General features: G+C 42.5%; 1 protein-coding gene across 4 annotated transcripts in view; it reads right to left on the bottom strand.

Annotated features, from left to right (window-relative positions):
• Window positions 1-26732, bottom strand: part of DOCK5 (dedicator of cytokinesis 5) — a 211381-nt gene that overhangs the window by 93283 nt on the left and 91366 nt on the right. For all 4 annotated transcript variants that reach the window (XM_087866608.1, XM_045774032.2, XM_045774031.2 and 1 more), the window contains 8 exons: window positions 18424-18572; window positions 15794-15929; window positions 14059-14216; window positions 12812-12893; window positions 10381-10510; window positions 7372-7444; window positions 3506-3648; window positions 583-708 (listed from right to left, as the gene is read on the bottom strand). In XM_087866608.1, the coding sequence (XP_087722734.1) occupies window positions 583-708; window positions 3506-3648; window positions 7372-7444; window positions 10381-10510; window positions 12812-12893; window positions 14059-14216; window positions 15794-15929; window positions 18424-18572 (997 nt within the window). The remainder of the gene's footprint in view (window positions 1-582; window positions 709-3505; window positions 3649-7371; window positions 7445-10380; window positions 10511-12811; window positions 12894-14058; window positions 14217-15793; window positions 15930-18423; window positions 18573-26732) is intronic.

Here is a 26732-nt window from a genome sequence, read left to right on the forward strand (position 1 = left end):
TCAGCGAATTCAAGAGAACACATATGCAGATCACCAACATATGGTGCCAAAAAAGACAAAAGGAAAGTAAGAAAACCGCAGTATGTTTACATCCTTGTCGCCACACGTATGGGGAGAGCCAAGCACACAGTCGGAGTTTAAGCAAATGGGGCAAAGGGTCTGGCTGCACTGAGCTTAGCAGACTCCTCGCTGGGGCTTCCTGGCCAGTGCCCCCCAATGCTGGTGATGTCACCCTGAGAAAGGGACATGTGACAAGGCAAATCACTTTTGGGGTGTGAAACCTGTGCTACCATTAGTGATCCTTAACGGGTAACGTAGGGAAGAATTTCAGAGGGGCTTGTGCAGAGCAGAAAGGAAGAATGCGGCGAGGAAATTCTGAGTTCCATGCAGAAGCATTATCTCGGGCTTGTGTACCGGGCACTGCAACCCCGAGAGTCTCCCACTGTCTCGATACCACGGATGCGGGTCACTGAAGACCACAGAGGATCTCACATTGCCTCAGCTATCCTGTTAAGACATAACTGCTGTGTGGAAGGAAGAGCTAGAGGATGGAGGACAGGTGAACCACGCAAAAGCTTTTACCTGGAAGTATTATTTCAGGAAAGCCCATTTTTCGGGCAATTGCAGTCGATCTATCCACCAAGTGTGAAAAATTCTTCTGAACCTGTGTGAGGTCACCTGGCAAAAGCTTCAAAGATACCCAAAGTCCTTTAAAGAAAAAAAGGGTGAACTTTTAGTTCTATGATCTATACCATAAACACACACAGAAACGCTGAAAAAAATATATGCATTGTATTAATACACAGATACTTTATGATAAAAATGTAAATTCTCCCTCAGTTAACTTATAATTTTTATGACACTCCTATCAAAATCATAACAAGACTTCCTTGAGAATTGGACAGAGGTGTGAACAGATGCTTACTTTGGAGGGAAAAAAAAACAAACATGAGTAAAGACAGCCCCTATCAGATACCAAAATATTGTAGAGCTGTAATCAAGTATTGTATTAGTGCTAGAAAAGATATATATAAATCAATAGAAACAATTAGATTAAGTACTATAATATACAGCAATTTAATATATAGTAAAGATGTATAGCAAATTCTGAAAAAAGAAATGACAATTTCATAAATGTGCTGGAATAATTTTCTTGCTACTTAAAAGAGAATCAATCTAATTTCTCACCTCGCATTTTCATTAAAATAAATTCCTAATTTAATAAAGAAATAAAATAAATCTTTTTTCTAAGTATAGAGAAAAATGAAGAAATCACACAAAAAAAGAATTATCTAGGGGCACCTGGGTAGCTCAGTCGGTTAATGATGTCAGGGTCATCGGATCGAGCCCCATATGGGGCTCCATACTCAGCAGGGAGTCTGCTTAAGGATTCTCCCCCTCTGCCCCTCCCCACACGTGTGTGTGTGTGCACATGCACGCTCTCTCTAAAATAAATAAATAAATCTTAAAGAAAAAAGAACTATCTATACACAAATGGAAAGTTCTGATATTTATAAAGATGTGAAAGGCAGGCTACAAAAGGGTGAAATACCTACAAGAAATTACAAGAAAGACATCAGATAAATAGAACATGAATAGACAATTCACAAAGAAGTGACAAAGTTGGTAAATATTTGACAAATCAAAAACTGAAAAATACATGTTCTATAAGACGTTGTTATCTGCATAAAAACTGAGAAGGAAAACTTTAGAAAAACTCACGAATGCATAGGAAGGCTAGGTTATTCACCATCAAGTAGTTTTTAAACTGCAGAGAACTATGGAAGTCTACTTTTCACCTTTCAAATAGGTAAAGATATATTTTTTGAGAGAGAGAGAGAGAGAGAGCACACACAAATAGCAGGGGAGGGGGAGAAAATCCTAGTAGGCTCCACAGCCCAGCGTGGAGCTGGGAAACATGGCTGGATCTCACGACCACGGAATCATGACCTGAGCCAAAATCAAGTGTCAAATGCTTAACCAACTGAGTCACCCAGGAGCCCAACAAACAGGTAAAGATTTTTAACTATTCGGTCGCCAAGCAGACACTGTGGTAATTAGCACCCACTGGCAGAAGTCAATGGAAAGCAATCTGGTAATATGTGTATCTCTGAGTTTGAGCTTGTTCCCATCATTTGACCCAGGAGTGCTACTTCTGGGAATTTTCTTGGGGAGGTATTCCTAAATATGGAAAAAGCTTCATGTATAAAAGTAGTCACAGCAGAGTTATTTAAATATATAATGGTAACAAAATAGAAAACATTTAAGTGTTTCCCTAGGGGGATCAAATTTTCTTAAATCCAAGTAATGGAATATCACGCAGCCAGCCACAGAAAAATACATGTAATGAGCATAAAAACATTTGAAAAGTACTTGGTTTGTTAAGCAGCAAGAAAACAAATTTTTTTTCACTTTTGCCTGGGGGAAAAAATTTACACTACACAGCAATTTATTTAGTATAAGGATTTTCAACTCTCATAAATCATATCCTAGGCTAGGAGTTCTAAAACAACAGAAATGTATTTCATTATTTGCTTTCAGATTCTTTAATGACTCCTTACATCTCTTTCCCACCCAGAACAACTGTGAACACATGGAAAACGAAATATGCTGAAAATAAAGTGTTTCCTGATTGCCTCCACTTCAGTAGAAGATAGCTACAGGGTGGTTAAAAAAAAAAAAAAAAAAGTGACCCAATCTTCAAAATTATCTCCAAATCATCACCATCTTGGTATTTGAATTTTAAAAATTTACCCAGTTTTTAAAAAAATATTATTTGAATTTAAAATGCAGTTCCAATGAATGGAATTTCTTAGTTAAAACTGTGTCAACAGAATGAATGATATATGGAAGCACTAAAAACAACTCAAAATGTTTTGCTAGTTAGCCCGTTATTTCATATTAATATCTGTTCAGGGGCTCAGGGGCTCAATCTGGGTGGCTCAGTCTGTTTAAGCATCTGCTTTCAGCTCAGGTCATGATCCCAGGGTCCAGGGATCGAGTCCTGCACTGGACTCTCTGCTCAGTGGGGAGTCTGCTTCTCCCTCTCCCTCCCCCTACTTCTACTCTCTCTCTCTCAAATAAATAAATCAAATCTTAAAAAATTAATGTCTGTTCATTTGTATTACTTTGGCCTCTTTCCTCTTAATTTTACTTAATGTAATGGGATAAGCATTCAGAGGGTGGAACATAATTATCCCCAAACTTCTTTCTCATTGTGCATTTACCTAGAATCAGCATTGGGATTGTAGGGGAGACAAAACTGAGAAAGGACTCATGGGATAATTATTTGTTCCATAGAATTTACAAAATACAGCTGCGATCCCATTCAGTGCTGAATGCAGCCTCGGTGCTCTTCAGTGTTCAATGCCTTCAGCAGGAAGCTGAGGCGAGCAAACCCCCCCAGGGTCTGCTTTCATCAGAGAAGACAGAGAGAAGGGCAAGTGTCCCAGGACCCAGCTCCACCGCCGCTCCCCGCCCCCCAGCTTAGTGCAGGGCTGTGTACCTTGCCCTTTGTGATTCACTTCCTTCGCCGCTATCACTTTATTCAGGACTGAAGTGAGCGGCTCATTCTCCCCAGTCACATGGGATGTTATCAGGGGCGACATGATTAGCTGTCTCTGCCGGATGTAGGTTTCCATTGCGATTCTGGGAAAGTCAGAAATGAGAGGTGAGGAAAAAGAGGAAGTTTCTATAGCACAGCTTCAGGGGCACCTGGGTGGCGCAGTCATTAAGCGTCTGCCTTCGGCTCAGGGAGTGATCCTGGCGTTACGGGTCGAGCCCCACATCAGGCTCCTCTGCTATGAGCCTGCTTCTTCCTCTCCCACTCCCCCTGCTTGTGTTCCCTCTCTCGCTGGCTGTCTCTCTCTCTGTCAAATAAATAAATAAAAAATCTATAGCACAGCTTCAGACAGGGCGGGTACTATGGGAATAATCTGGAAATCTAAACACTAGACACACCTCACTGGAGGACTCTCCCTTTATTTTTACATGGGGTGCCTATGTTGGTTATTTCCAAGATGAATTTGGTGTCTTAGACAGGCACCCTGTGGAAAAAGGAAAAAACAAACTGCCCAAGAACAAACGAAACTGATGGCCAAATATTAACAAAACCAGGGGCAAGGCCTAATGCTCTTTCTGAGGTGGGAGAGGCTGATGGAATGGAACTGAAGAAGCAGCAGGGATGGGACGGGTGAGCGGGCCTCAGTCCTGGTTCTACCTGGCAGTAAGCTCTGGGCCTCAGTTTCCTCATCTGTACGATGGGCCTAGATCTATGCCTTCCAAGGCCTCCATCTGGCACCGACACTCCACGCACATTCAAGAGCAGCATGCACGCAGCAGCTTTCGGAGGGTGTTCTTAGATTCTCATGTGATGACAAACTCTATGTAGAGTGACAATGGCACAGCCACCAGCAAACAAGCTCCACTTCAGTGGTCCCACCAGGCTGAGATCAAAGAACCAAACGCAGCCCCTCCTGACAGCACAAGCACCTGCAGGAGCTGTATCAGCCTGGTGCAGGTCGACAGTCGCCCTCTCTGCTGTGGTTTTGTTCTCTTGCCCACGACGCAGGCCAGCTTTCTCTGCGGGCTTCTGATCTGTACCCCGATAGTAGCGGGAAAACGGCACTGCAGTGTCTCACTGAAAAGCGCGGGGGCTGTGATCTGAGTGGCTGGTTCAAAGCACTCTCTCTTAGACGGACTAGCAGAGTCCATCCGGGACACTCTCCTCACATAATATGCTGCGAAGCTTACTGATGAGGTAAGTTAAGAAGGCATTTGCCATAAATCTTAGGAGTTGAAAGCCAGAGACTGTGATTTGCATCATGAATGCCTTACAGTGGCTGTTGGCTGCACAGCGAGCGGTAATCAAATCAGGGCTGGGCTCCTGGGAAAGTCAGAGCCCATATTGTTAGACAGTGAAGGCGATCTCAGGGCTCTGTTTCAACACGGCTGCAGGATGGCAGCTGGTTCAGAAATTAGGCGGGGGGCACATAACCAAAGGAAGAAGCCCACCTCAGAAGTGAGATAAACATACAGAGTAACGTCCACATCCATGCATGCTGCTCCCATCATGTACACATACATATAATATGCACATATATAATACCTAATGCACATATAATAGTGACAAATAACTTTATACGTATATGTAATAGGAACATCCATGGACATGAAAGTTCTTCTTGTTTATATTTATCGTAAGTATAATATATACATTTTAATATTTCTAAATATATGTTCATATTTATTCTCTATATATTTAATATTTACTCATTAATGTTTAAGATAGTCATATATTTAATATATTGATACATTTAACTTAATGTATTAATATAAAATTCTAGGTAATATATTCATTACACTTAATATATTTAATATTTGAATGTGTATGTATCTATTTATAGTGGGATCAGCATTCATGAATTTGAAAGTCACCCCATAATTCATATTAGCATTAAGCTACATAAAATATTTACCTCACCACATTCTTGGAGGGTCAGTATACAGGTGGTAGGATACTAGATAAATGCATTTAAAAAATTATTAATAGCAGCCTCTGGATGAAGGAAGGAAGTGCTACTTAGCACGAGCTATTTGTACTATTATATTTAGAAACCGGTCTAAAGGTGGTGTGCTTTAAACTGAAAGATAAAGATTTTTATACTTTCAGTAAAATTACATATCATATATATATTTTTTGTACAAAAATAGAATCACAGAGTCAAACAAAAATGAGGCAAAATCACCTTGGTTACATCAACAGAAATAATCACTGTTAATTATGGAGTATATTCTCTGAAATACCTAAATTTTGAGGCTTTTAATGAACTGTAACAATCTATATTCTTAAAAGTACTGTATATTTCCTTCTACCCAGCCAAACTCTGGATATTGTATATACTTTTAAAACTCAGTGAAACCAAATACCAAACCTCCTATTCAATTTTCATTGCATTGATTCTCAATGAATTTATAGGGTCAATTTATAGGGTCTGCGTGTGTATGTGTGCGTGCTTGTGTGTGTATATATACATGCATATATTATTTTCTGCATATCCTTATGAATTTCTACTAATTATAGAGTAACGATATTCATCCTGTGTTCATACACATTGCAAAGATTTCACTAAATTTTATCCTGTACCTAAGTTATTTAAAATTTTTGTGTGGTTTAACCTGTCAATTTTTCTTTTTCGGTAAGATCATTGCAGTCTGAGTCAGCAAGGCCTCCCACACATCACTATTACATAAAACTTCTATTTTCCTGTAGTATTTTAAGATTTTAGTTCTTACACTTACACATTTAATCATCCGGAATTTCCAGGGGAACACGCTGTAAGACAAGGCTCTAACTTAGGTTTCATAAATGGGTAGCTAACGGTGTCAAACAATTCATCTCTGCCTAGTTCCGATTTCTCCACTGGTCTGTGCTATGACTTTTTAAAAATCATACATTAATTCAAGTATCCTTGGGCTGATTTCCAGAATTCTCTGCGGCTCTACTGATCTGCTCTGGCAGCTGCAGGCTGCCTGAGACAGTCACCTTCCCTCACTGACATGACCGCCCTGTTAGAACTCTGTTCCATCATCGTCGGCGGCCTCCTCAAGGCCACCACCACCCGCGCCCCCGGTACGGCGAGCACGACTGCTAGAGCCACGATGTTCACACATACACTTCTTCAGAGCCATGTGGGTTCACATCTGCTGGCCCCGACTCCCCAAGGGGCCCACATGGGGCCCCAGCTCCTGAAGCTCAGTGGGGAGGCCTTAGCAGAGCTCTTCAGGGAATCCTTCCACGTCCTCCCAGGCTGGCTTTCCATCCGCCAGCAGGAGCCCAGGCATTATCAGTCAGCCCTCACTCTCAAACCTCCTAAACTCCTTTTACTCAAAGCATGGTCCCTGGCCCAGCAGCAGCAGCAGCTGGAAGCCTATTAGCCACAGCCTCCATACCTACCAGACCACGTTTTACATTCTGGCAAGATCTCCGGAGAAGCCCCGAGCTGTCCTACATGATGCCTTGTCCTCTGTAATACCTGTTCCAGACAACAGAGGACAAATAGACTTTGGCCCTTCTGACACCCATGGGGCACCATTCTCTGGTTTCTGGTGCAGATACAGATTTGCCCCTTCTATTCCATTAGTCCCTTCTGTAGAATCAGAAACGTCAGGCTCACCCTCCTACATGTGACCCCAATATAAAGGACCTTGAATGAAGTCTTCCGTGAGCTTCTACCTCCCAATCTTCCAGCTGACCAGGCTTTCCTTCTGTAACTGAGCAAATGGTTCCCAGCACCTGGTTCTGTGTTAACAGATCATTCAAAGCACTGATCCAGGTCTCAAGTCACCCGGGATAAATGCCCAAGTACTTACTGTTGAAAGGGAATAAAATGCTGCTTTTCTTCATCATCCACCTTCCCGTGTATGATATCAGTAATATCCATCACTAGGAAAAAGATAAAACTTGATTAAAGAACTTAATTGCTTCAGGCTTCAGTAAGTGACTATGGAAAACTACAGTATCTGCAAACACAGGACACCAGAGAAGAAAGATACCACATGGGGACATGTAGATCTTCACCAGCAATGATTCCCGGTGCCCAGTCTGCAGAACAAGTCATCAGGAGTGCGGGCAGTGGTCTGGATTTTTCTCAGATTGATCGGGCAGACCACCCGCTTTTTAAAATTCTACACAACCAAGTGCTAAATTCTTGAGAAGTCGGAAACCAGATTTTTTTTGTTTTTTGTTGTTGTTTTTTTTTTTTTTTAGCAAGGCTGCATTCAAAGACACAGAGCACACATATTTTTGTCTGGAGTGTCAACAGAATGAAGACCTGAGAGAGAAACTCAAGACTCGAAGGGGTCAACCGTCTCTCGGACTCAACACAGTGGCACCTGGCTTCCGCAGACGCAGGGGGAAGCAAGGGCGCCAGCAGCGCAGAACAAAAAATCACGCAATGATTTGCTTCTTCCTGCACAAGAGGAGCGACGAACACAGCACGGTCCTGTGCCTACTGCGTCTATTATCTTACTTGTACCAATACTATTATTCGCCTGCTTTAAGAGATAAGGACACCCAGCACAGGAAAGGTTGGTAACTTGTCCCAGATCAGAAGTTTTAAGTGGTGAAGCCAGGGTATGAACCCAACAGCGATTATGGGGCCAAATCACTTTAAGCCAACAATGCCCTGCTGCCCGGAGAACTAAGTGGGCCACCCTACAGCTGTTCAGACCAGGCAGGGCCCACAGCCAAGAGGCAAGCCCTGGGTTAATGAATTATAGTCTGGCCATAAAACACACACTCACCATCCACTCCCCAGATAACCTGTTTGGAGATTAGAAGAAGTACTGAGATAGGAGACATTTCTCCTATGAAAAACTAAAGGATAAGGACAGAAATGCCTCCTCAAAGTGACCTAAACCAGTGGGTAAGTCTTGGGAAATAATAATGTTGGTGAAAGGATGCTGTAAAAGTGGCCCATCAGCTTGCTGTTAGCCCTTAAGAGACCTCTGCAAAACACTGTACCAAAAAAAAAAAAAATACTGAAAAATCCGTGTCTGGCGCACCCCCTCTTCCAAGGGGCGGTTCATTTGTCAATGCCGTCATGTAGTTACTCAAGATCTCTGTTGATCAATGCTTGGCATTGAGGCTTAGAGTACATTACTGTTCTCTCCGTACACACACACACACACACACACACACACACACCCCGAAACAGAAAAACAAGCAAAAGCTTGATATTCAAATCTCTTTGGCCCATTTTGAATGACAGTGACTTAAACATGCCCTAAATTTGGGACGCCTGGGTGGCTTAGTCGTTAAGTGCCTGTCTTCGGCTCAAGGTGTGATCCCAGGGTGCTGGGATCGAGGCCCGCATAGGGCTCCTCTGCTGGGAGCCTGCTTCTTACTCTCCCACTCCCCCTGCTTGTGTTCCCTCTCTCGCTGGCTGTCTCTCTGTCAAATAAATAAATAAAATCTTTTAAAAAAATGCCCTAAATTCTTAGTTCGGTGGATTGTCATATAGATGGCTAAATTGTGCTAGGCCAGGGTTCCTTGCCTTTTCTGCGATTTCATTTTAATTATCTCTCAGGAGTAACACTGTGCCCTCCTCAGAGACCAGCAGCCCTTGAGCACCAAGCAGAAGTGCAAGGTTGGTCACGGAATGACAATATACTCAGTCTCACGGAGAGGAAGCCTCGCTACCCACACAACCCACAAGGTCAGTCCTGCTGACATTTTCTGGCCATTTGTTCCAGGAGAATTATGGCATTTTATTGATAGCTTTCAAAACTCCTTAGTGACCAAAACGTCAACGTATGACCAGGAATTTATTACCTTAATTTAAGAAACTACTGAAGAAAATGCAGGGGCTCATGGGAGGTTGTGGGGCGTGATTTAAGCCAAGGACTCTCCTTGAAAGAGGTTACGAACCCAATGTTGCCTTTGAAGAGTGAATCTCTGAGACAGGCAAGCCGCTTTCCAGAGAGAATTTTGTTGGACTGAAATCAATACACAGCCTACAGGCAGGGAGAATGCCAGGAGTCACAACTGAGGCTTTCCTACAGTCCTACTGTGCACAAGGCACTGTGAGGGTCACCAAGGGAGAAACAAAGGAGGCAGGGTCTAGGTGAGGACACAGAACCTCGGAGAAAAGATAACTGGTAGCCTCAGGCAGTAAACGCTGTGTGTCCGATACTCACGCTGACAACCAAATTCATCTTGCACTGTCTCTGGGTTTCCCTTCCTCCTATTTTCAATTGTGTGCATGTGGCGGGGGTAAAACCTGCTGTTTTAACGATTCTTCAACATACAGCAGCATTCAGTACATTCACGAGGCTGTGCGGCCATCAGCACCATCCTTCTCCAGAACTTTTCCATCTTCCCAAACTGAAACTCTGTCCCCCTTAAACACTAACCCCCCCATCTCCCCCTCCCCCAGCCCCTGACAAGCCCCACTCTACTTTATCTCTATGAATCTGACCACCCTGGGTACCTCATATAAGTGGGATCACGCAGTGTTTATCTTTTTGTGCCTGGCTTATTTCAGTTTATACAACATCCTCAAGGTTCATCCACATTGTAGAATTTCCTTCCTTTCTCAGGCTGAATGATATTCCACTGTATGGACAGAACACATTTTCTTTATCCATGTATCCATCCATGGACTCCTGGGTTGCTTCCACCTTTTGGCTAGTGTGAATAAGGCTGCTCTAAACCCAGGTGTACAAGCATCCTGACACCTTTTGCTTCCAGTTCTTTTGGGCAGACACCCAAAAGTGGGATTCCTGGATCGTAAGTTTGATGTTTAATTGTCGGAGGCCCTGCCGTGCTGTCCTTTACAGTGGCTGCACCATTTACATTCGTCTCGGGGTTTTCTGTACCTGCTACTCCAAAAGGTCTTCGGAGCCCACAGGTGTGCTTTTTGCCCTCCTTCAGCTCCATGTGGCCCACCCGGACAATCTGGCACACGAGGCTGATGCGGGGCCGGATGAGGTCTGTGCTACTGAGGTCCTAAAGGGGCAGAGAGCAGGCAAAAAGGAGATCATGCTGCATCACCCCGTCACCCTTGTTTCTCTTTTCACTCAACAACAGGACACCGTTCAGAGCCTATCTGCCAATGCTGGAGTATCAGAATGACTCCTCCCTCCCCCACACCCACCCAAGAACTACCAGGGCATCAGAAGAAAATGACTGTACTCAAAAAAGGAAGGAATTTGTTTGATTTCCCAGTTCCTACTTCAAATCAAGAAATCAGATCATATTCAACCTAAAGTCTCTAATTTATCAATTTAAGCAGGGTATTTAAAAATCGGGACACCTGTCATTGCTGCTTTATATTCTGGCAGGACGTGGCTGGGCACCTGATTCATTTCAGTGTTAAATGAAATCAAAGCTTGCATGATGCTGACATTTACTGGGGATCTACTCATGCTGAAGATATTTCATTTCATCTTCCAAATAATCCTGTGAGGCAACTATAACAGACAAATTTACATGTGCTGGTTTCTGTAATCATTCATCTGTTTTATGAGAGGTATTCATTGAGAGCTTCTGGGTGTATGTTGATTAATGAAAGAGGTGTAGATGAGATGTCTCTGGTTTTTTGTGGTTTGTGTTATGCACTTGTTTGTATTCTTAAGGACGGGTGAGTAAACCCATGAATGAGCTCACATATCTCATTCTCTTTAACATCAGAAATAATTTAATTGCATCTCAAATTCCTTTCATGAAACAGCTGTCTCCTTACTGAATCAAGAATTACTTTCTAAATAGTCATTCCAAATCCATCCTCTATAATTTAGTTAACTCAGGTCTCCAAGATAGGAATACATAGCAATGATAGTGTCAACCCTGAATTTCTGCTCTAGGCTTTGTGAGGCTTCTGTTAATAACAGAAAGATAAAGACTCCGGGTGACTAGTTACATAAATTGTGGCACACGGATACTGTTTATTAAGGTACAATAATTTGTAAAAGAAGTTTTTGTAGAATGATCAAGGAAGTGGTCACCGCATTTTATTTAACTGAAAAGGCTGGACACGACATTTGTATCCCAAGAAGATCCTGATTGGCAGGGGGGTGGGGGCAAGGGGATGAAATGCAGCTTTTCTAAAATGCTATCGACCAGAAGATGGACCAAAAATTCAATAATTCCTTTTTTAGTGTGTTTTTTTCAAGGTACACATTGACTGATAAATGCCTTTTGGTGTTAGGAGAAAATCCATGTATCTGTGAACTCAGGAAGAGAGGTTTCAGGAAGAGTTCAAGATCTTTCTCAGTGTTTACCAGGTGGTAAAGATACAGGTGGGTCAGCACGTAAGCAGTAATCATACAGCGCTTGTTCCAGAAACTGGATGTTAACCAGAGGAATGAATAATAATGAGAAAAGAAAGAATGATGGTGATTATGATATGATTATTATGGTGATTAGCCTGTACTGGGTCCACTGCTCCCTGCTCCACATCACGTTCTTTGGCGCTTTCCCTTAGACTCTGTTTTCCTTGCTGTATGAGTGGTAAGAGAGTAAGGAGGTAAAATATGTGCGTGGGCTTAAGGAAAGGATGCAGAGAATGAAGAGAGTGTCTCTTGCAGGCCTAGTGGAGAGCAGGTGGCAGTGCTCTAGGGCATTTCAAGCACCGATGTCATAAAATAGTGAGAGAACCCCAAGGAAATTCTAGACCAAGAAAAAGAGTCACCATGCCCCAGGCTATAAGCCAATAAATCCCCTTGCTCTTGACCCATAGAGAGCAGCACTCCTCCTTCCTTAGAGAAGAGGAGGAGAACAGGGTAAAGTCCATTAAAATATGAGCAAACAAAAAAGTCGAGATCCCTGTCTTTGCCTGAACTGTTAACCTTGATCTGGAATGCTCTTCTCTTTACCAGCATTGCTCACTCTCTTGTCAACTTCAAGCTCTTGCCCAAAAGGCCCCTTCTCACGAAGGTCTGCCCCAACCCACCTCTTTAAAACAGCACTCCTTCCCCAGCCCCCAACCTCCACCCCCTCAAAGTACTTATGACTTCTAACATTCTATGCAAGGTACCCATATATGTGATCATTATTTCTTACTGTCTCCCATTTTGCATAACAGCTCCTCGACCAGGGATGTTTTTTCTGGTGTGTTCACAGCTGTGTAGCTGGCATCTAACAGGTGCTCAATAAACACTGCTGAATCAACAAGTGGTTATTCCTGCTGGGAGGATTATGGTGATTTTTCTTTTCAGCTTTCCATTTCTGAGGTTTTCCACATACTTACCATGTGCATCTGCTAATATCATAAGCATGGAAAATGATTAAACGTAAGGTAGGACTTACAGTAAAAACCGCTTGAAGGTTATTAAGCTTCTCTATTTCCTTGGGCATCCCATTACTGCCCCAACGAATCAGGTAATTCTCACTGGTGAAGGAAAAAAAAAATTATCTGTAACGAAGGGCTAACTGGCAATGGAGCTGCCCTTGGCACAGACTTCACAGGGTACAAGGAAGGCCCCCAAAAGCTCCGTCGAATTTATCAGGCCAGTGAGAATGTAGCACCCAAGTGGCGGCTCCCCGGTCTCCCGGCTTTGCAGAAGTGGGCGCGCCACAGCCCCGCTCTGTGAGGCACGCCCGGGGCAGACCCAAGACAAACTACTCAGGACGGGCCAGACACAGCAAATTCTACCAGATGCCGCCTGGCGTCTTTTCTCCACTTCGAATTCTTTGCATAAAAGTTTCAGCTTTGCTGAATCAGGAATATAATTTTAAAATAATCATTCCAAGTCCATCCCCTGGAATCTACTCCACCACACTCAGATACAATTTCTATTATAGAAATAAACAATTTGTCAGTAACTACTTTTAACCATCTGCTCAAAAATAAATCTGTTTTCTTAGCTGCTCAGCTAAGTAGTAGCATGACTGAAGAGTCGAACGAAGACTATTACCATTCTCTATAGTCTTAAAAAATTTTTTTTTGCAGGCTTTATTTTTTAGAGCAGTTTAAGGCTGACAACAAAGCTGAGTGGAAGGGCCAGAGCTTCCATATGTCCCCCCACAGCCTCGTCCACTATCGGCATCCCCCAGCACCCTGGTACATTTGTTACAACTGAAGGACCTACACTGATACCTCATTACCCCCAGAGTCCACAGCTGACCTTAGGGTTCACTCTTGGTGCTTGCATTCTACATTCTACTGATCTGGACAAATGTAGGATGACACACATCCACCATTATGGAATCACACACAGTCGTTTCACTGCCCCAAAATCCTCTGTGCTCTGCTGACGCATTCCTCCCTTACCCCATCCCCGATGGTCTTTTGAACGCTTTGTCCCCGTCCCCATGTTCTGATGAGCTTTACGGGATTCTACGACCGAGGGAGTACACAAACTGTCACTGCACGTTTCCAGCAGCCATACAGACAGGCTCTGTAGCCCGCAGGATCTGATTTTCTACCACTTAGCAATCCTACCCCCTTTTCTATCTCCCGCTCTCACACCGAGCAAAGGGCTCCTCCGGTGGGTGGCAGGTGAAGGCTGGGTTATTTCTCCAGGGGCAACAGCAGACGGCCTGGGACTCACTACCTGATGAAGGTGGACTGGTCCGGGTCATAGAGGGCCATGAACAACTCGGCGTCTTCCCCAATGTTGCAGACAAAGTTCTTGAAGTTCACATAGAGGCCGTAGGTGTGGACGGCACTGAAGACAGACTGGCCCCGCAAGTCCAGGTTCTGAAGAACTGACTGAATACAGAGGAAAAGAGACAAGCCTCTTGGTTTCAGCAAATGGGGAATAATGGCAAAGACACAGGCCGGCAAATAGGGGACAAATATAATTGCCACCTGAGGGCAGAATCACCGACTGAGAAGAAAGTGTGTATATGCGGCCAGATGATCAAGTGCGCAAAATACAATCGCTATGATTTGGACGATCAAGACTGTCCTCCTCCTCCTCGGGGCGCCTGGGTGGCTCAGTCGTTAAGCGTCTGCCTTCAGCTCAGGGCGTGATCCCAGTGTTCTGGGATCGAGCCCCACATCAGGCCCCTCCGCTGGAAGCCTGCTTCTTCCTCTCCCACTCCCCCTGCTTGTGTTCCCTCTCTCGCTGGCTGTCTCTATATCTGTCAAATGAATAAATAAAATCTTTAAAAAAAAAAAAAAAAAAAAGACTGTCCTCCTGTTCATGGGGCCCCTGGGTGGTTCAGTCAGTTAAGCGTCTGACTCCTGATTTCGGCTCAGGTCATGATCTCGGGGTTGTGAGATCGAGCCCCATGTCAGGCTCTGTGCTCAGCAGGGAGTCTGCTTGAGATTCTCTTTCCCTTGCCCTCACCCCTCCCCCACCCTGTGCATGTGCACTCTCTCTCACACTCTCTCTCTCAAGTAAGTAAATAAATCTTGGAAAAAAAAAAAAAAAAGACTGTCCTGTTCAGGGCCTTGAGCCCAGCGAATTCAGTAAGTGCTGTCTAAAAATGACAACTCCTGGCTTAATAGCTTCAGGAATTTCTCATCTGTCACATGGCTTCTGAATGAACGCCAGAGGCACAAAAATCATGATCCATTATCCCTCTTTTTGGGAACAGATTTCATTGCAAATAAGAGAGTCCACTGGAAAGGCTTCACTCTCAAGTGTGGTTAGCCACTGGACCCAGAAACACAATTAATTATCACAACTGTGCTTAAGAAACAAAACTAAAACTACATGAACAGAAGCCTTTACTCATTAGGACAGAAGACTGGAAGAATATATACCAAGATATCAATACAGCTGGGTCTGTGCCATCACGTGTGGGGAATTTTTCTTGTTCTCTTTCTCTGTACTTTTCTAATTTTTATTTAATGTCCAATTGTTACTTTTAAAACCTTTCAAATGCTTTATTTTTAAATATTATTTTATTTAGTTTGGAAACTGTATTATGTATACCAAATACAGAAGGTTACACAGTGTAAAGGTTCTCTCCCACCCAGTTCTCCTTCCTAGAGGCAACAAGTAATTATCAATTTCTTGTCTATCTTTTCTGAATTAGTCTACGCATATGCAAACACAGAGGTATGTATATCCCTTTTTGAAACACAAAGACTAGTGTTTTGTACACACTGTTCTGAATCTAGCTCTTTTTCTATTAATGCATATCTTTGCAATCTTTCTGTATCAGAAGGCATATCACTGCCTCATTTTTTTTGTTATGTTTTGCTTTTCAATGAGGCAACGAATGATTTTCTAAACATTTCTACCTCTTGTTATCAAGGACTCCCTTTCTCTCATTAAAAACAAAAGCAAAAATGGAATCTCAGTGACCCAAATCTGCACATTGGAGGAAGTGTACCTTTTCTTCTTGGATCTTTTCCTCAATCCTTTTTGAGGCCACTTCGTGCGCCTTGAAGAGGGCAATGGTGCTGGTTTCATCTGGGTCCAAGATGTTCCCGTTGTCATCTCTCACTACCAGATCTAACCCAAGCATTCTAGAAAGAAAGGAGTCATCAGCAAGTTCTCCTCATTAAGAACAGACCCTTTCCTGAGGAGTCCCCAGGAAAGAACCCAGAGGATTCATGGTTAGAAAGTTGGGTGCTGGACCGGTCAAGTTAAGAACACCTCCGTGGCTTTTCTCTTTTTGATTTCTGCCTCCTTTCCACATAACTTGTTGTAAATAAGTTATGAAAACGTATGGTAATGTTAACCAAACTCATATGATATGCAAAGTAATTTGTTTCGCAGAAACTCCACAGAAAAGGCAAAACCATCACTGCTTCTGACCAGATTCCTTTGACCAATGCCTCTTCCCATGATCTTCTATTGTTTGGCATTGATAGGCCAGTGCACAAATATCTGGTGGCTTTGCCTGATTTCCTTAAAAGTTCAATGTTGAGGACAGCCTTTAATTCAAGACTGTCTTAAATGTGATCGGTGAAGTAGGTCCTGGCTGGTGGAATCTCATAACCTATCTCACAGCATGGGCTCTGCTGTTACTCAGATCGGGATTTGAATCTTGGCTTGAATACATGCTGGCAAGAGGACTCCAGGTAATTTACTTAATTTTGCAAAGCCCTGACTTCCCCATCTGTAAATATTCCCTACCCTTCAGGGTTGTTGCGAGAATTTAATGAGATAACACGTAAAGCACGTAACGCAGTGTCTAGTATATAGTACACTCTCCATCCATGGCAGGTCTTATCGCAGTAACCGGCACAAGAACACGCCCAGCTGTGTTAAGTCGTAGCTCTGAGTGTTACACAGGAAAACTGAGAGCCATGTGATCTATGCAGGGCACAATCCCTACCCAGGCTCTTATGCCCAATGTGCACAAAGAAGTAGAAAAAAAATGTGCTTAGTTCCAAGATGTTGGGGACTGTGGTGGAAACAGGATACTGCTATCTGAATGCCCAGCGTACATTCCAGGAACCAGCAATTTGGGAGCAGGGATGTCAAAAAGCAAGAAAGCAGAGGGATAATAGTGAAATGTACCAAGTCTGTGGGAAGAAAGTAAAAATGTCTAATTACCCTCCTCTCCCTGTTTTGTAGCATCTCCATCAACTGATTTAATCTGGCAGGTTCCTTTCCATGGCAGCCAGACCCACAGGCCACCAGACGCAGGAGCTATAGGGTCTTGCTGGCAGCTCCGAGACTGGGCACTGACACACTAATGAGGCAGCTTCATTTCTTAGGCTGCTTCTAAAGGCTCGTGGGATGGCAGGCATGTCTGTCTGTGGGACATTAACATCCTTTGCTGAAGATCAGAACCCTCTAGGCCCATGTAATACTGTGACAAGTCTCAAAAATACAGGGGCAGCAGAGGTGCAAGGAGGGCCCCGACTTAGCCGACCATAGCTGTTTTTGAAGAAATATCCCAGTGCGTGACTAGCAATATAACCTGTGGTTATAGTCCTATGAATGGACAGGTGACAGGGAGGGAACAGTTCATTCTTAACCCTAAGAAGGGACCACTAAACATAGAATCGTAAGTTTGGGGTTCAAATTCCAACTTCCCCAATTATGATCTCTGTAACTTGGAAATAAATCACTTCACCTCACTTGGTCTATTTCTTTAACCATAAAATGGGTTATAATCAAGTAATGTATGTGAAGGGTACATAGGAGATTTCAAATAATGGTTGAATCTGAATCTTGTATCTGTATTCACTCCAGCTATTTCTGAATACAGTTGTCAGAATCTATAACATTTAAGTGAGTAGGATAATGAGCTGTATTTTACCAGGTGTCAGAAGAGTCCTGAGGCAAAGGGAGAAGGGGAAAAAAAAAATCACATATGCACAACTTGAAGAAATTTAGAAAACCAAATGAAATGTCAAACAGAGCATCAACAAAACTAAGGAACCAATCCAGGCTTTTAAAGGGAGCTGGTCAGGAGGGATGCAACCCAGGCCACTGGTAACTGATGAGCTGACTGATTTCTCACTTTCTAAAGGGCAGTAATGTCTAGAACCTATATATCTACTTGAGCTAATCACAAGATTAATGAAGTGATTAACTCTTTAGAGGTTACTGGAGACATAATCAACAGGCTAAAAATATGTTTTACTCTTGTAAATTTGGTTTTTATACACTACACACCATGGTCCCAGTTAGGGCACATGAAGAGAAAGACAGAATGAGTCTGATGCTGATTTAAAATCCACTGTTGGAATAAAAACTGAGATTGATGCAGGCCTCAGAAAATGTGACTTCAGATGCCCTGTCCCTTTCAGTCTTGTTTGGCGGCAAAGTCCCATCTTCCCTGATTGTCTGTCATCTCCTTGACCCAGAGATCCCACACAGGGTATGGCCTATGCAAGGGACTGCCACATTTTCCCAACAAAATTAAAAGTTCTCCAACGCAAAAACAGAGCAGTAAGCATCATTCTTTGACAATTCCAAGATCAAAAATGATGGCCATCCATGCCCTTAGCATGAATGCGCCCATCTCTTTCCAAGTTCTCAGTGAAATCATCCCTGGTGTACCTGTTTCCATGATCGATTTTGGCTGTGACCTTTTTCTTGAGCTCTGCCAGTTCGTCCTTGGGGAGGGTTCCAGACAGGATCTGGGACCGCCACTCAATCAGGCAATACGTCATCTGCTGTAGCTGGCGAAAGAGTGTGACCTTGTTGCTCTAGGATGGGAAAATGAGGTGGAGGAAAGAACAAAAAATAAAAGTGTGATGGAGGAAGGAGCCATCTTTTGACTTGACTCTTACTTTATAAGGTGTTACTTAAGCAATTAATTTTCCCATATGGTAAGCTGTGCACTTCAAAGGGCTTTTGTTTTTTGGTTTTGTTTTTTTTTTTAAATAGGGATGGCTTTGCTCTAGGCCATTCTCATCCGTCTTCCATTCCAACTTTAGAATCAGATGAGCTACTGTAGGATGGATGGTTGTACCTAACTCATATAAGTATAGCAACTTGTCCATGTACCCTAAGTTCAACCATGTCCCTCCTCTGTTTTAAACCCTCCAGGGATTTCCTCTGCAGACACAGCATATCACATTGTAAACCCCTTCCTATTTTGGGTTCTGTCCACATTCCCAGCTGCATTTTACACCAATCTCTACCTCAAAAATCTATGTTCCCTCCATGCAAAAGCTATGTCCATCCATTTCTCCTGAGTGCTCCAGACCCTTTTCATATGGTACTTCCTCTCCTGGAACCACTTTTCTCCTCTTCCCCCAAACTTACCCCCATGTCATACCTCCTTACACACCACAACCTCCACCTGTTGCTAATTCTTACTTCTTTGTTCTCAACTTAGAAGTCTCTTGCTTGAAACCCTAACTGTGGGCTGGCTATCCCTCCCACTGCCCTGGAATTTACTCCCATCCTGGCACTCAAAACCCAGACCATCCTGGCCTGTCTCTCTTCCTAGACGTAAGCTTCTACAGGACAGGACGAGGAGCTTGTTCGTTTTTGTATCCCTAGGAGCTGGTACAGAGCAGATGTTCCATAAAATGTACTACATGTATGAACTATGGATGGAGAAAGAACTATAATTTCAGAGATAAAGGATAATGGAAAATGAAATGGAGAATATCATTTTAAAGTCCTCATAAAACTGTTAGACAATCCTGGAAATTGTCAGACCTACAATAATTAAACCACTATTCTGGGCTTCAGTAAGAACTTCTATATGTGAACCAAACTAACTTATGACCAACTAATTATATGGACTTGTATCATTTTAAGAGCCAACTATCTGATGTCCAACCCATTCTGACCTTGGTTTTATCTAAATGATTAATATATATAAATAACAGATCATATCACTAACATATACAATACTGTTTACATAAATAACATATATCTAATCATTTTATACACACAAGATAATTTTAAATTGTGAAAAGTTGCCAGAAGGAAAATAAATGGGGGCAATATGATCGGGTGTACATGGGGAAAGGAAGCGCCTGAGATAAAATCATCAAGAAAAACTGTTTTGTGTATCACTTTTGAAACATGTGTTTTTAAAAATAAAAACCTGCACAATTCCACTTACACCTTAAATACTATGAATCACTTCTTTTTTATTTACAGGTGAAAAGTCATGATATATTTATATAACTATATACTTTAAAATTATAGGAAATATTATCATCTGCTATAGTAATAATGCAACCCCTACACACACACACACACACACACACACACACACACACACACGAAGGAGTTGTGGACAGCGGCGGAGTGCGCTCTTCTGTGATCTTCTTCTACAACAATCCCTGGGGCAGATTCCTGCCCAAGTTATCAAGGACAATCAAGATACTGAAATACCCAAGATACTCCTGAACCAAGAGTAAACCTGGAGCCAAGATCCCTCAGCCCAGAAGCGGGGACGGGGGAGAGAGCAAAGATGAGCCCAGTGGGATAAAAGCTCTAAAAGAAGGTCAATGTTCTGTGAGAACACAAAGGAGAGAGTCTAAGAACTCCCTTATACGCTCCATTAACACTGTGGATCTGAAAAAATACAGACCACGAAACCTGCTTAGAACTTTGAAACTACCTACATTTTATGTGTTTTGCATTTTCCGAATTGCCTCTTTCTCATCAGCCAGTCTTTCAAAATGCATAAAAACAGGACTTTAGGGGGGAGGAGTTAAGAATGGCAGAAGAGTAGGGGTGCCCTTTTTCAGCTGGTCCCCTGAGTCGAGCTGGATAGGTACCAGACCAGCCTGAACATCCACAGAATCAGCCTGAGATGCAGGAAGATACATCTGGATCTCTACAAATGATCATCTCCATCACTGAGTATTGAGGTACGAAGCGGGGAGCCATGAATCCTCACACAGATATCGGAAGATAAACAGAAGGGGGAGGGAGCCTCCATGCTTGGGCACAGGGAAGTGGTAACCACCTGCGCTGGGGAGCGGGCAGACGTGCAGACCAGCACCCGCGAGAGAGCAGACTAAGACCGTGAGCCTGGGAACGCGCGTGACCAGTCTGAAAACGGAGCTCCAGAGTGCACGCGAACCACACTGAAACGGAGCTCCGGAGCACGTGGAGGCGGCTGGCGGTATTAGAAACACAAAGGACAGAGACCCGCCAGCCCTGGAAGTGAGGGCTGGGACACCAGGTGTGGGGTGCACATCCCGGGACGCTGTATGGTTTAGCAGCACCAACAGAAACAGAGTTAAAGTGGCCAGAAGAGCTCAGTGGAGAGTGGACTGTGATCTCTCTGTTCTGAGACAGAGGCTGGGATTCGGCCACTGCTGCTCTGACTCTCAGAAGAGGCACAGCAAACCGCCAGGGAAAGCCACCAGAGAACAAAAGCCTGGAAATACCGGCTCACAGTGTGCCCATCCCCATCCCTTCTCGCAGGGGACACAGAAAATCTACCCAAACAGGGTTGCCTGAGTATCAGCGCAGCAGGCCTCTCCCCCAGAAGGCAGGCTGAAAAATCAAGAAGCCCACATCCCTAAGGTCCCTATAAAACAAGGGCGCACGGCCTGGGTCCCGGTCAATAATTTGGGCTCTGGGGAACCCCACAACCACTCCTCAGCAGAACGACAAGAAGGAGAAATCCGCCCCCAGCGAAGAAAAGACAATGAGTCTGTGGCCTCTGCCACAGAACTAATGGATATGGATATAACCAAATTACCAGAAATGGAGTTCAGAGTAACAATGGTCACGATGATGCGTAGACTTGAAAAAAGTATTAACGAAAATGTAAATGAGAATACAGAATCTCTAAGGGCGGAAATGAGAGAGAATCTGGCAGAAATTAAAAATTCTATGAATCAAATGCAGTCAAAACAAGATGCTCTGACGGCCAGGGTAAATGAGGCAGAAGAACAAATCGACGAATTGGAGGATGGGTTAGTAGAAGAAAAAGCTAAAACACAAACTTGGCTCAAAAAATTCCAATCTCAAGAATGTAGGTTACGGGAGATTACTGACTCAATGAAATGTTCCAATGTCAGAATCATCGGCATCCCCGAGGGGGTGGAGAAAAACAGAGGTCTAGAAGAGATATTTGAACAAATTGTAGCTGAAAACTTCCCTAATCTAGCAAAGGAAACAAGCATTCGTGTCCAAGAGGCAGAGAGGACCCCTCCCAAGCTCAACCACGACAAACCTACGCCACGTCACGTCATAGTGCATATTCACAAATATTAGATCCAAGGATACAGTACTGAAAGCGGCCAGGGCAAAGAAATTTCTCACGTACCAAGGCAAAGCTATCAGAATTCTGTCAGACCTGTCTACACAGACCTGGAATGAGAGAAAGGGTTGGGGGGGCATTTTTAAAGCTCTTTCAGAGAAAAACATGCAGCCAAGGATCCTTTATCCAGCAAGGCTGTCTTTCAGAACTGATGGAAAGATAAAGACCTTCCAGAATCGCCAGTCACTGACCAATTTCATAACCACGAAACCAGCCCTACAGGATATATTAAGGGGGGTTTTATAAAAGTAAAAAGGCCCCAAGAGTGATACAGAACAGAAAGTTACAATCTATAGAAACAAAGACTTTACAGGCAACATGACATCATTAAAATCATATCTCTCAATAATCACTCTCAATGTGAATGGCCTAAATGCTCCCATAAACGCCACAGGGTTGCAGATTGGATAAAAAGACATGACCCATCCATTTGCTGTCTACAAGAGACTCATTTTGAAGCTAAAGATACATCCAGACTGAAAGTGAAGGAATGGAATACCATCTTCCATGACAATGGACCTCAAAAGAAAGCTGGGGTAGCAATTCTCATATCAGACAGAGTGGATTTTAAACTAAAGACTATAGGTAGAGATATAGAAGGGCACTATATTATTCTTAAAGGATGTATCCAACAAATGGATATGACAATTATAAATATCTATGCCCCCCAACAGCAGAGCAGCAAGATACACAAGCCAACTCTTAACCAGAATAAAGAGACATAAGGATAAAAATACGTTAATAGTACCAGACCTCAACACTCCACTATCAGCAATAGATAGATCACATAAGCAGAAAATCAACAAAAAACAAGAGCTATGAATGCCATACTTGACGAGTTGGACCTCATAGATATATATAGAACACTACACCCCAGAACCAAAGAATACTCATTCTATTCTAATGCCCATGGAACATTCTCAAGAACAGACCATGTTCTGGGTCACAAAACAGGTCTCAACCAATACCAAAAGACTGACATTATTCCCTGCGTATTCTCAGACCACAATGCTTTGAAATTGGAACTCAACCACAAGGAAAAATTTGGAAGAAACTCAAACACTTGGAAACTAAGAACCATCCTGCTCAAGAATGATTCGGTAAACCAGGAAATCAAAAATCATTTTAAACAATTTATGGAGACCAACGAGAATGAAAACACAATGGTCCAAAACCTATGGGACACTGCAAAGGCAGTCCTAAGGGGGAAATACATAGACATCCAAGCCTCACTCAAAAGAATAGAAAAATCTAAAATGCAGTTTTTATATTCTCACCTCAAGAAGCTGGAACAGCAACAGAGGAACAGGCCTAATCCACGCACGTGAAAGCAGTTGATCAAGATTAGAGCAGAGATCAATGATTTAGAAACCAGGAGCACAGTGGAGCAGATCAACAGAACTAGAAGCTGGCTCTTTGAAAGAATAAATAAAATAGATAAGCCACTGGCAAGACTTATCCAAAAGAATAGAGAAAGGACCCAAATTAATAAAATTATGAATGAAAAGGGAGAGGTCACAACCAACACCAATGAAATAGGAAGGATCATTAGAAACTTTTATCAACAGCTTTATGCCAATAAATTAAGCAACCCGGAAGAGATGGAGGCCTTCCTGGAAACCTATAAACTACCAAGACTGAAACAGGAAGAAATTGATTTTTTAAACAGACCAATTAATTATGAAGAGATTGAAGCAGTGATTAAAAATCTTCCAAAAAACAAAACTCCAGGGCCTGATGGATTCCCCGGGGAACTCTACCAAACATTCAAAGAAGAAATAATACCTATTCTCCTGAAGCTGTTTCAAAAAATAGAAACAGAAGGAAAACTACCAAACTCATTCCATGAAGCCAATATTACCTTGATCCCCAAACCAGGTAAAGACCCCATCAAAAAGGAGAATTACAGACCGATATCCCTGATGAATATGGACGCCAGAATTCTCAACAAGATTCTAGCTAATAGGATCCAACAGTACATTAAAAGGATTATCCATCATGACCAAGTGGGATTCATCCCGGGGATGCAAGGGTGGTTCAACATTCCCAAATCGATCAGTGTGATAGATTATATCAACAAGAAAGAAGCCAAGAATCATATGATCCTCTCAATAGATGCAGAAAAAGCATTTGACAAAATACAGCATCCTTTCCTGATTAAAACCCTTCAGAGTGTAGGGATAGAGGGTACATTCCTCAATCTCATAAAAACCATCTATCAAAAGCCTACAGCAAATATCATTCTCAATGGGGAAAAGCTGGAAGCTTTTCCCTTAAGATCAGGAACACGACAAGGATGCCCACTCTCACCATTATTATTCAACATAGTACTAGAAGTCCTTGCAACAGCAATCAGACAACAAAAAGGGATAAAAGCTATCCAAATCGGCAAAGAAGAAGTCAAACTGTCTCTCTTCACAGATGACATGATACTCTATATGGAAAACCCAAAAGAATCCACCCTCAAACTACTAGAAGTTATAGAGCAATTCAGTAATGTGGCGGGATACAAAATCAATGCTCAGAAATCAGTTGCATTTCTATACACGAACAATGAGGCTGAAGACAGAGAAATTAGGGAATCTATTCCATTTACAATAGCACCAAAAATCATACGTTATCTTGGAATTAACTTAACCAGAGACGTAAAGGATCTATATTTTAGAAACTACAAATCACTCTTGAAAGACATTGAAGAAGACACAAAAAGATGGAAAAATATTCCATGCTCATGGATTGGAAGAATTAACATAGTTAAAATGTCCATGCTACCCAGAGCAATCTACACTTTCAAAGCTATCCTGATCAAAATACCAATGACATTTTTCAAAGAACTGGAACAAACAGCCCTTAAATTTGTATGAAACCAGAAAAGGCCCCGAATCATCAAGGAATTGTTGAAAAGGAAAAACAAAGCTGGGGCATCACAATGCCGGATTTCAAGCTGTACTACAAAGCTGTGATCACAAAGACAGCATGGTACTGGCACAAAAACAGACACATAGACCAATGGAACAGAATAGAGAACCCAGAAATGGACCCTCGGCTCTTTGGGCAGCTAATCTTTGACAAAGCAGGAAAAAACATCCAGTGGAAAAAAAACAGTCTCTTCAATAAATGGTGCTGGGAAAATTGGACAGTTACATGCAAAAGAATGAAACTTGACCACTCTCTCACACCATACACAAAGATTATGTCCAAATGGATGAAAGACCTCGACGTGAGACAGGAATCCATCAAAATCCTAGAGGAGAGCATAGGCAGCAACCTCTACGACATCGGCCACAGCAACCTTTTTCATGACACATCTCTAAAGGCAAGATAAACAAAAGAAAAAATGAACTTGTGGGACTTCATCAAGATAAAAAGCTTCTGCACAGCCAAGGAAACAGTCAAAAAACTAAGAGGCAGCCCATGGAATGGGAGAATATATTTGCAAATGACACTACAGATAAAACACTGGTATCTAAGATCTACAAAGAACTTCTCAAACTCAATACGTGAGAAACAAATAAACAAATCATAAAATGGGCAGAAGATATGAATAGAAACTTTTCCAATGAAGACATACAAATGGCTAACAGACCCATGAAAAAATGTTCAAAATCATTAGCCACCAGGAAAATTCAAATCAAAACCACACCACCTTACGCCAGTTAGAATGGCAAAAATTGACAAGGCAAGAAACAACAATTGTTGGAGAGGATGTGGAGAAAGGGGATCCCTCCTACATGGTTGGTGGGAATTCAAGTTGGTACAGCCACTCTGGAAAACAGTGTGGAGGTCCCTTAAAAAGTTAAAAATTGAGCTACCCTATGACCCAGCCATTGCACTACTGAGTATTTACCCCAAAGATACAGACGTAGTGAAGAGAAGGGCCATATGCTCATAGCAGCATTGTTCAAAGCAGCATTGTCCACAATAGCTAAATCGTGGAAGGAGTCGAGATGCCCTTCAACAGATGACTGGATTAAGAAGATGTGGTCCATATATACAATGGAATATTACTCAGCTATCAAAAAGAACGATTTCACAACATTTGCTGCAACATGGACGGCACTGGAGGAGATAATGCTAAGTGAAATAAGTCAAGCAGAGAAAGACAATTATCATATGGTTTCTCTCATCTATGGAACATAAGAACTAGGAAGATCAGTAGGAGAAGAAAGGGATAAAGAAAGGGGGGGTAATCAGAAGGGGGAATGAAGCATGAGAGACTATGGACTATGAGAAACAAACTGAGGGCTTCAGAGGGGAGGGGGGTGGGGGAATGGGATAGGCTGGTGATGGGTAGTAAGGAGGGCACGTATTGCATGGTGCACTGGGTGTTATATGCAACTAATGAATCATGGAACTTTACATTAAAAACCAGGGATGTACTGTATGGTGACTAACATAATATAATAAAAAATATTATTATTAAAAAAAAAACAAAAAAACCCAAAAAACCAGGACTTTAAAAAGTTCCATTTTTAGTAAGCAAAGGTTAAATCCCTGTTTGGTTTTTTCATGTAATTCTGTATAAAATGTTGCCATCCCATTGTCTTTAGACCTGAAAAAGGGAGTGAGAAATTAAGCCCATAAAATTTTGCTTTTCAAAGCAGCTAGGCAGAACAGGGAT

The sequence above is a fragment of the Ursus americanus genome, chromosome 13, assembly GCF_024610735.1.
Source record: "Ursus americanus isolate L20-20 chromosome 13, mUrsAme1.1.p, whole genome shotgun sequence".
Lineage (NCBI taxonomy): Eukaryota > Metazoa > Chordata > Mammalia > Carnivora > Ursidae > Ursus > Ursus americanus.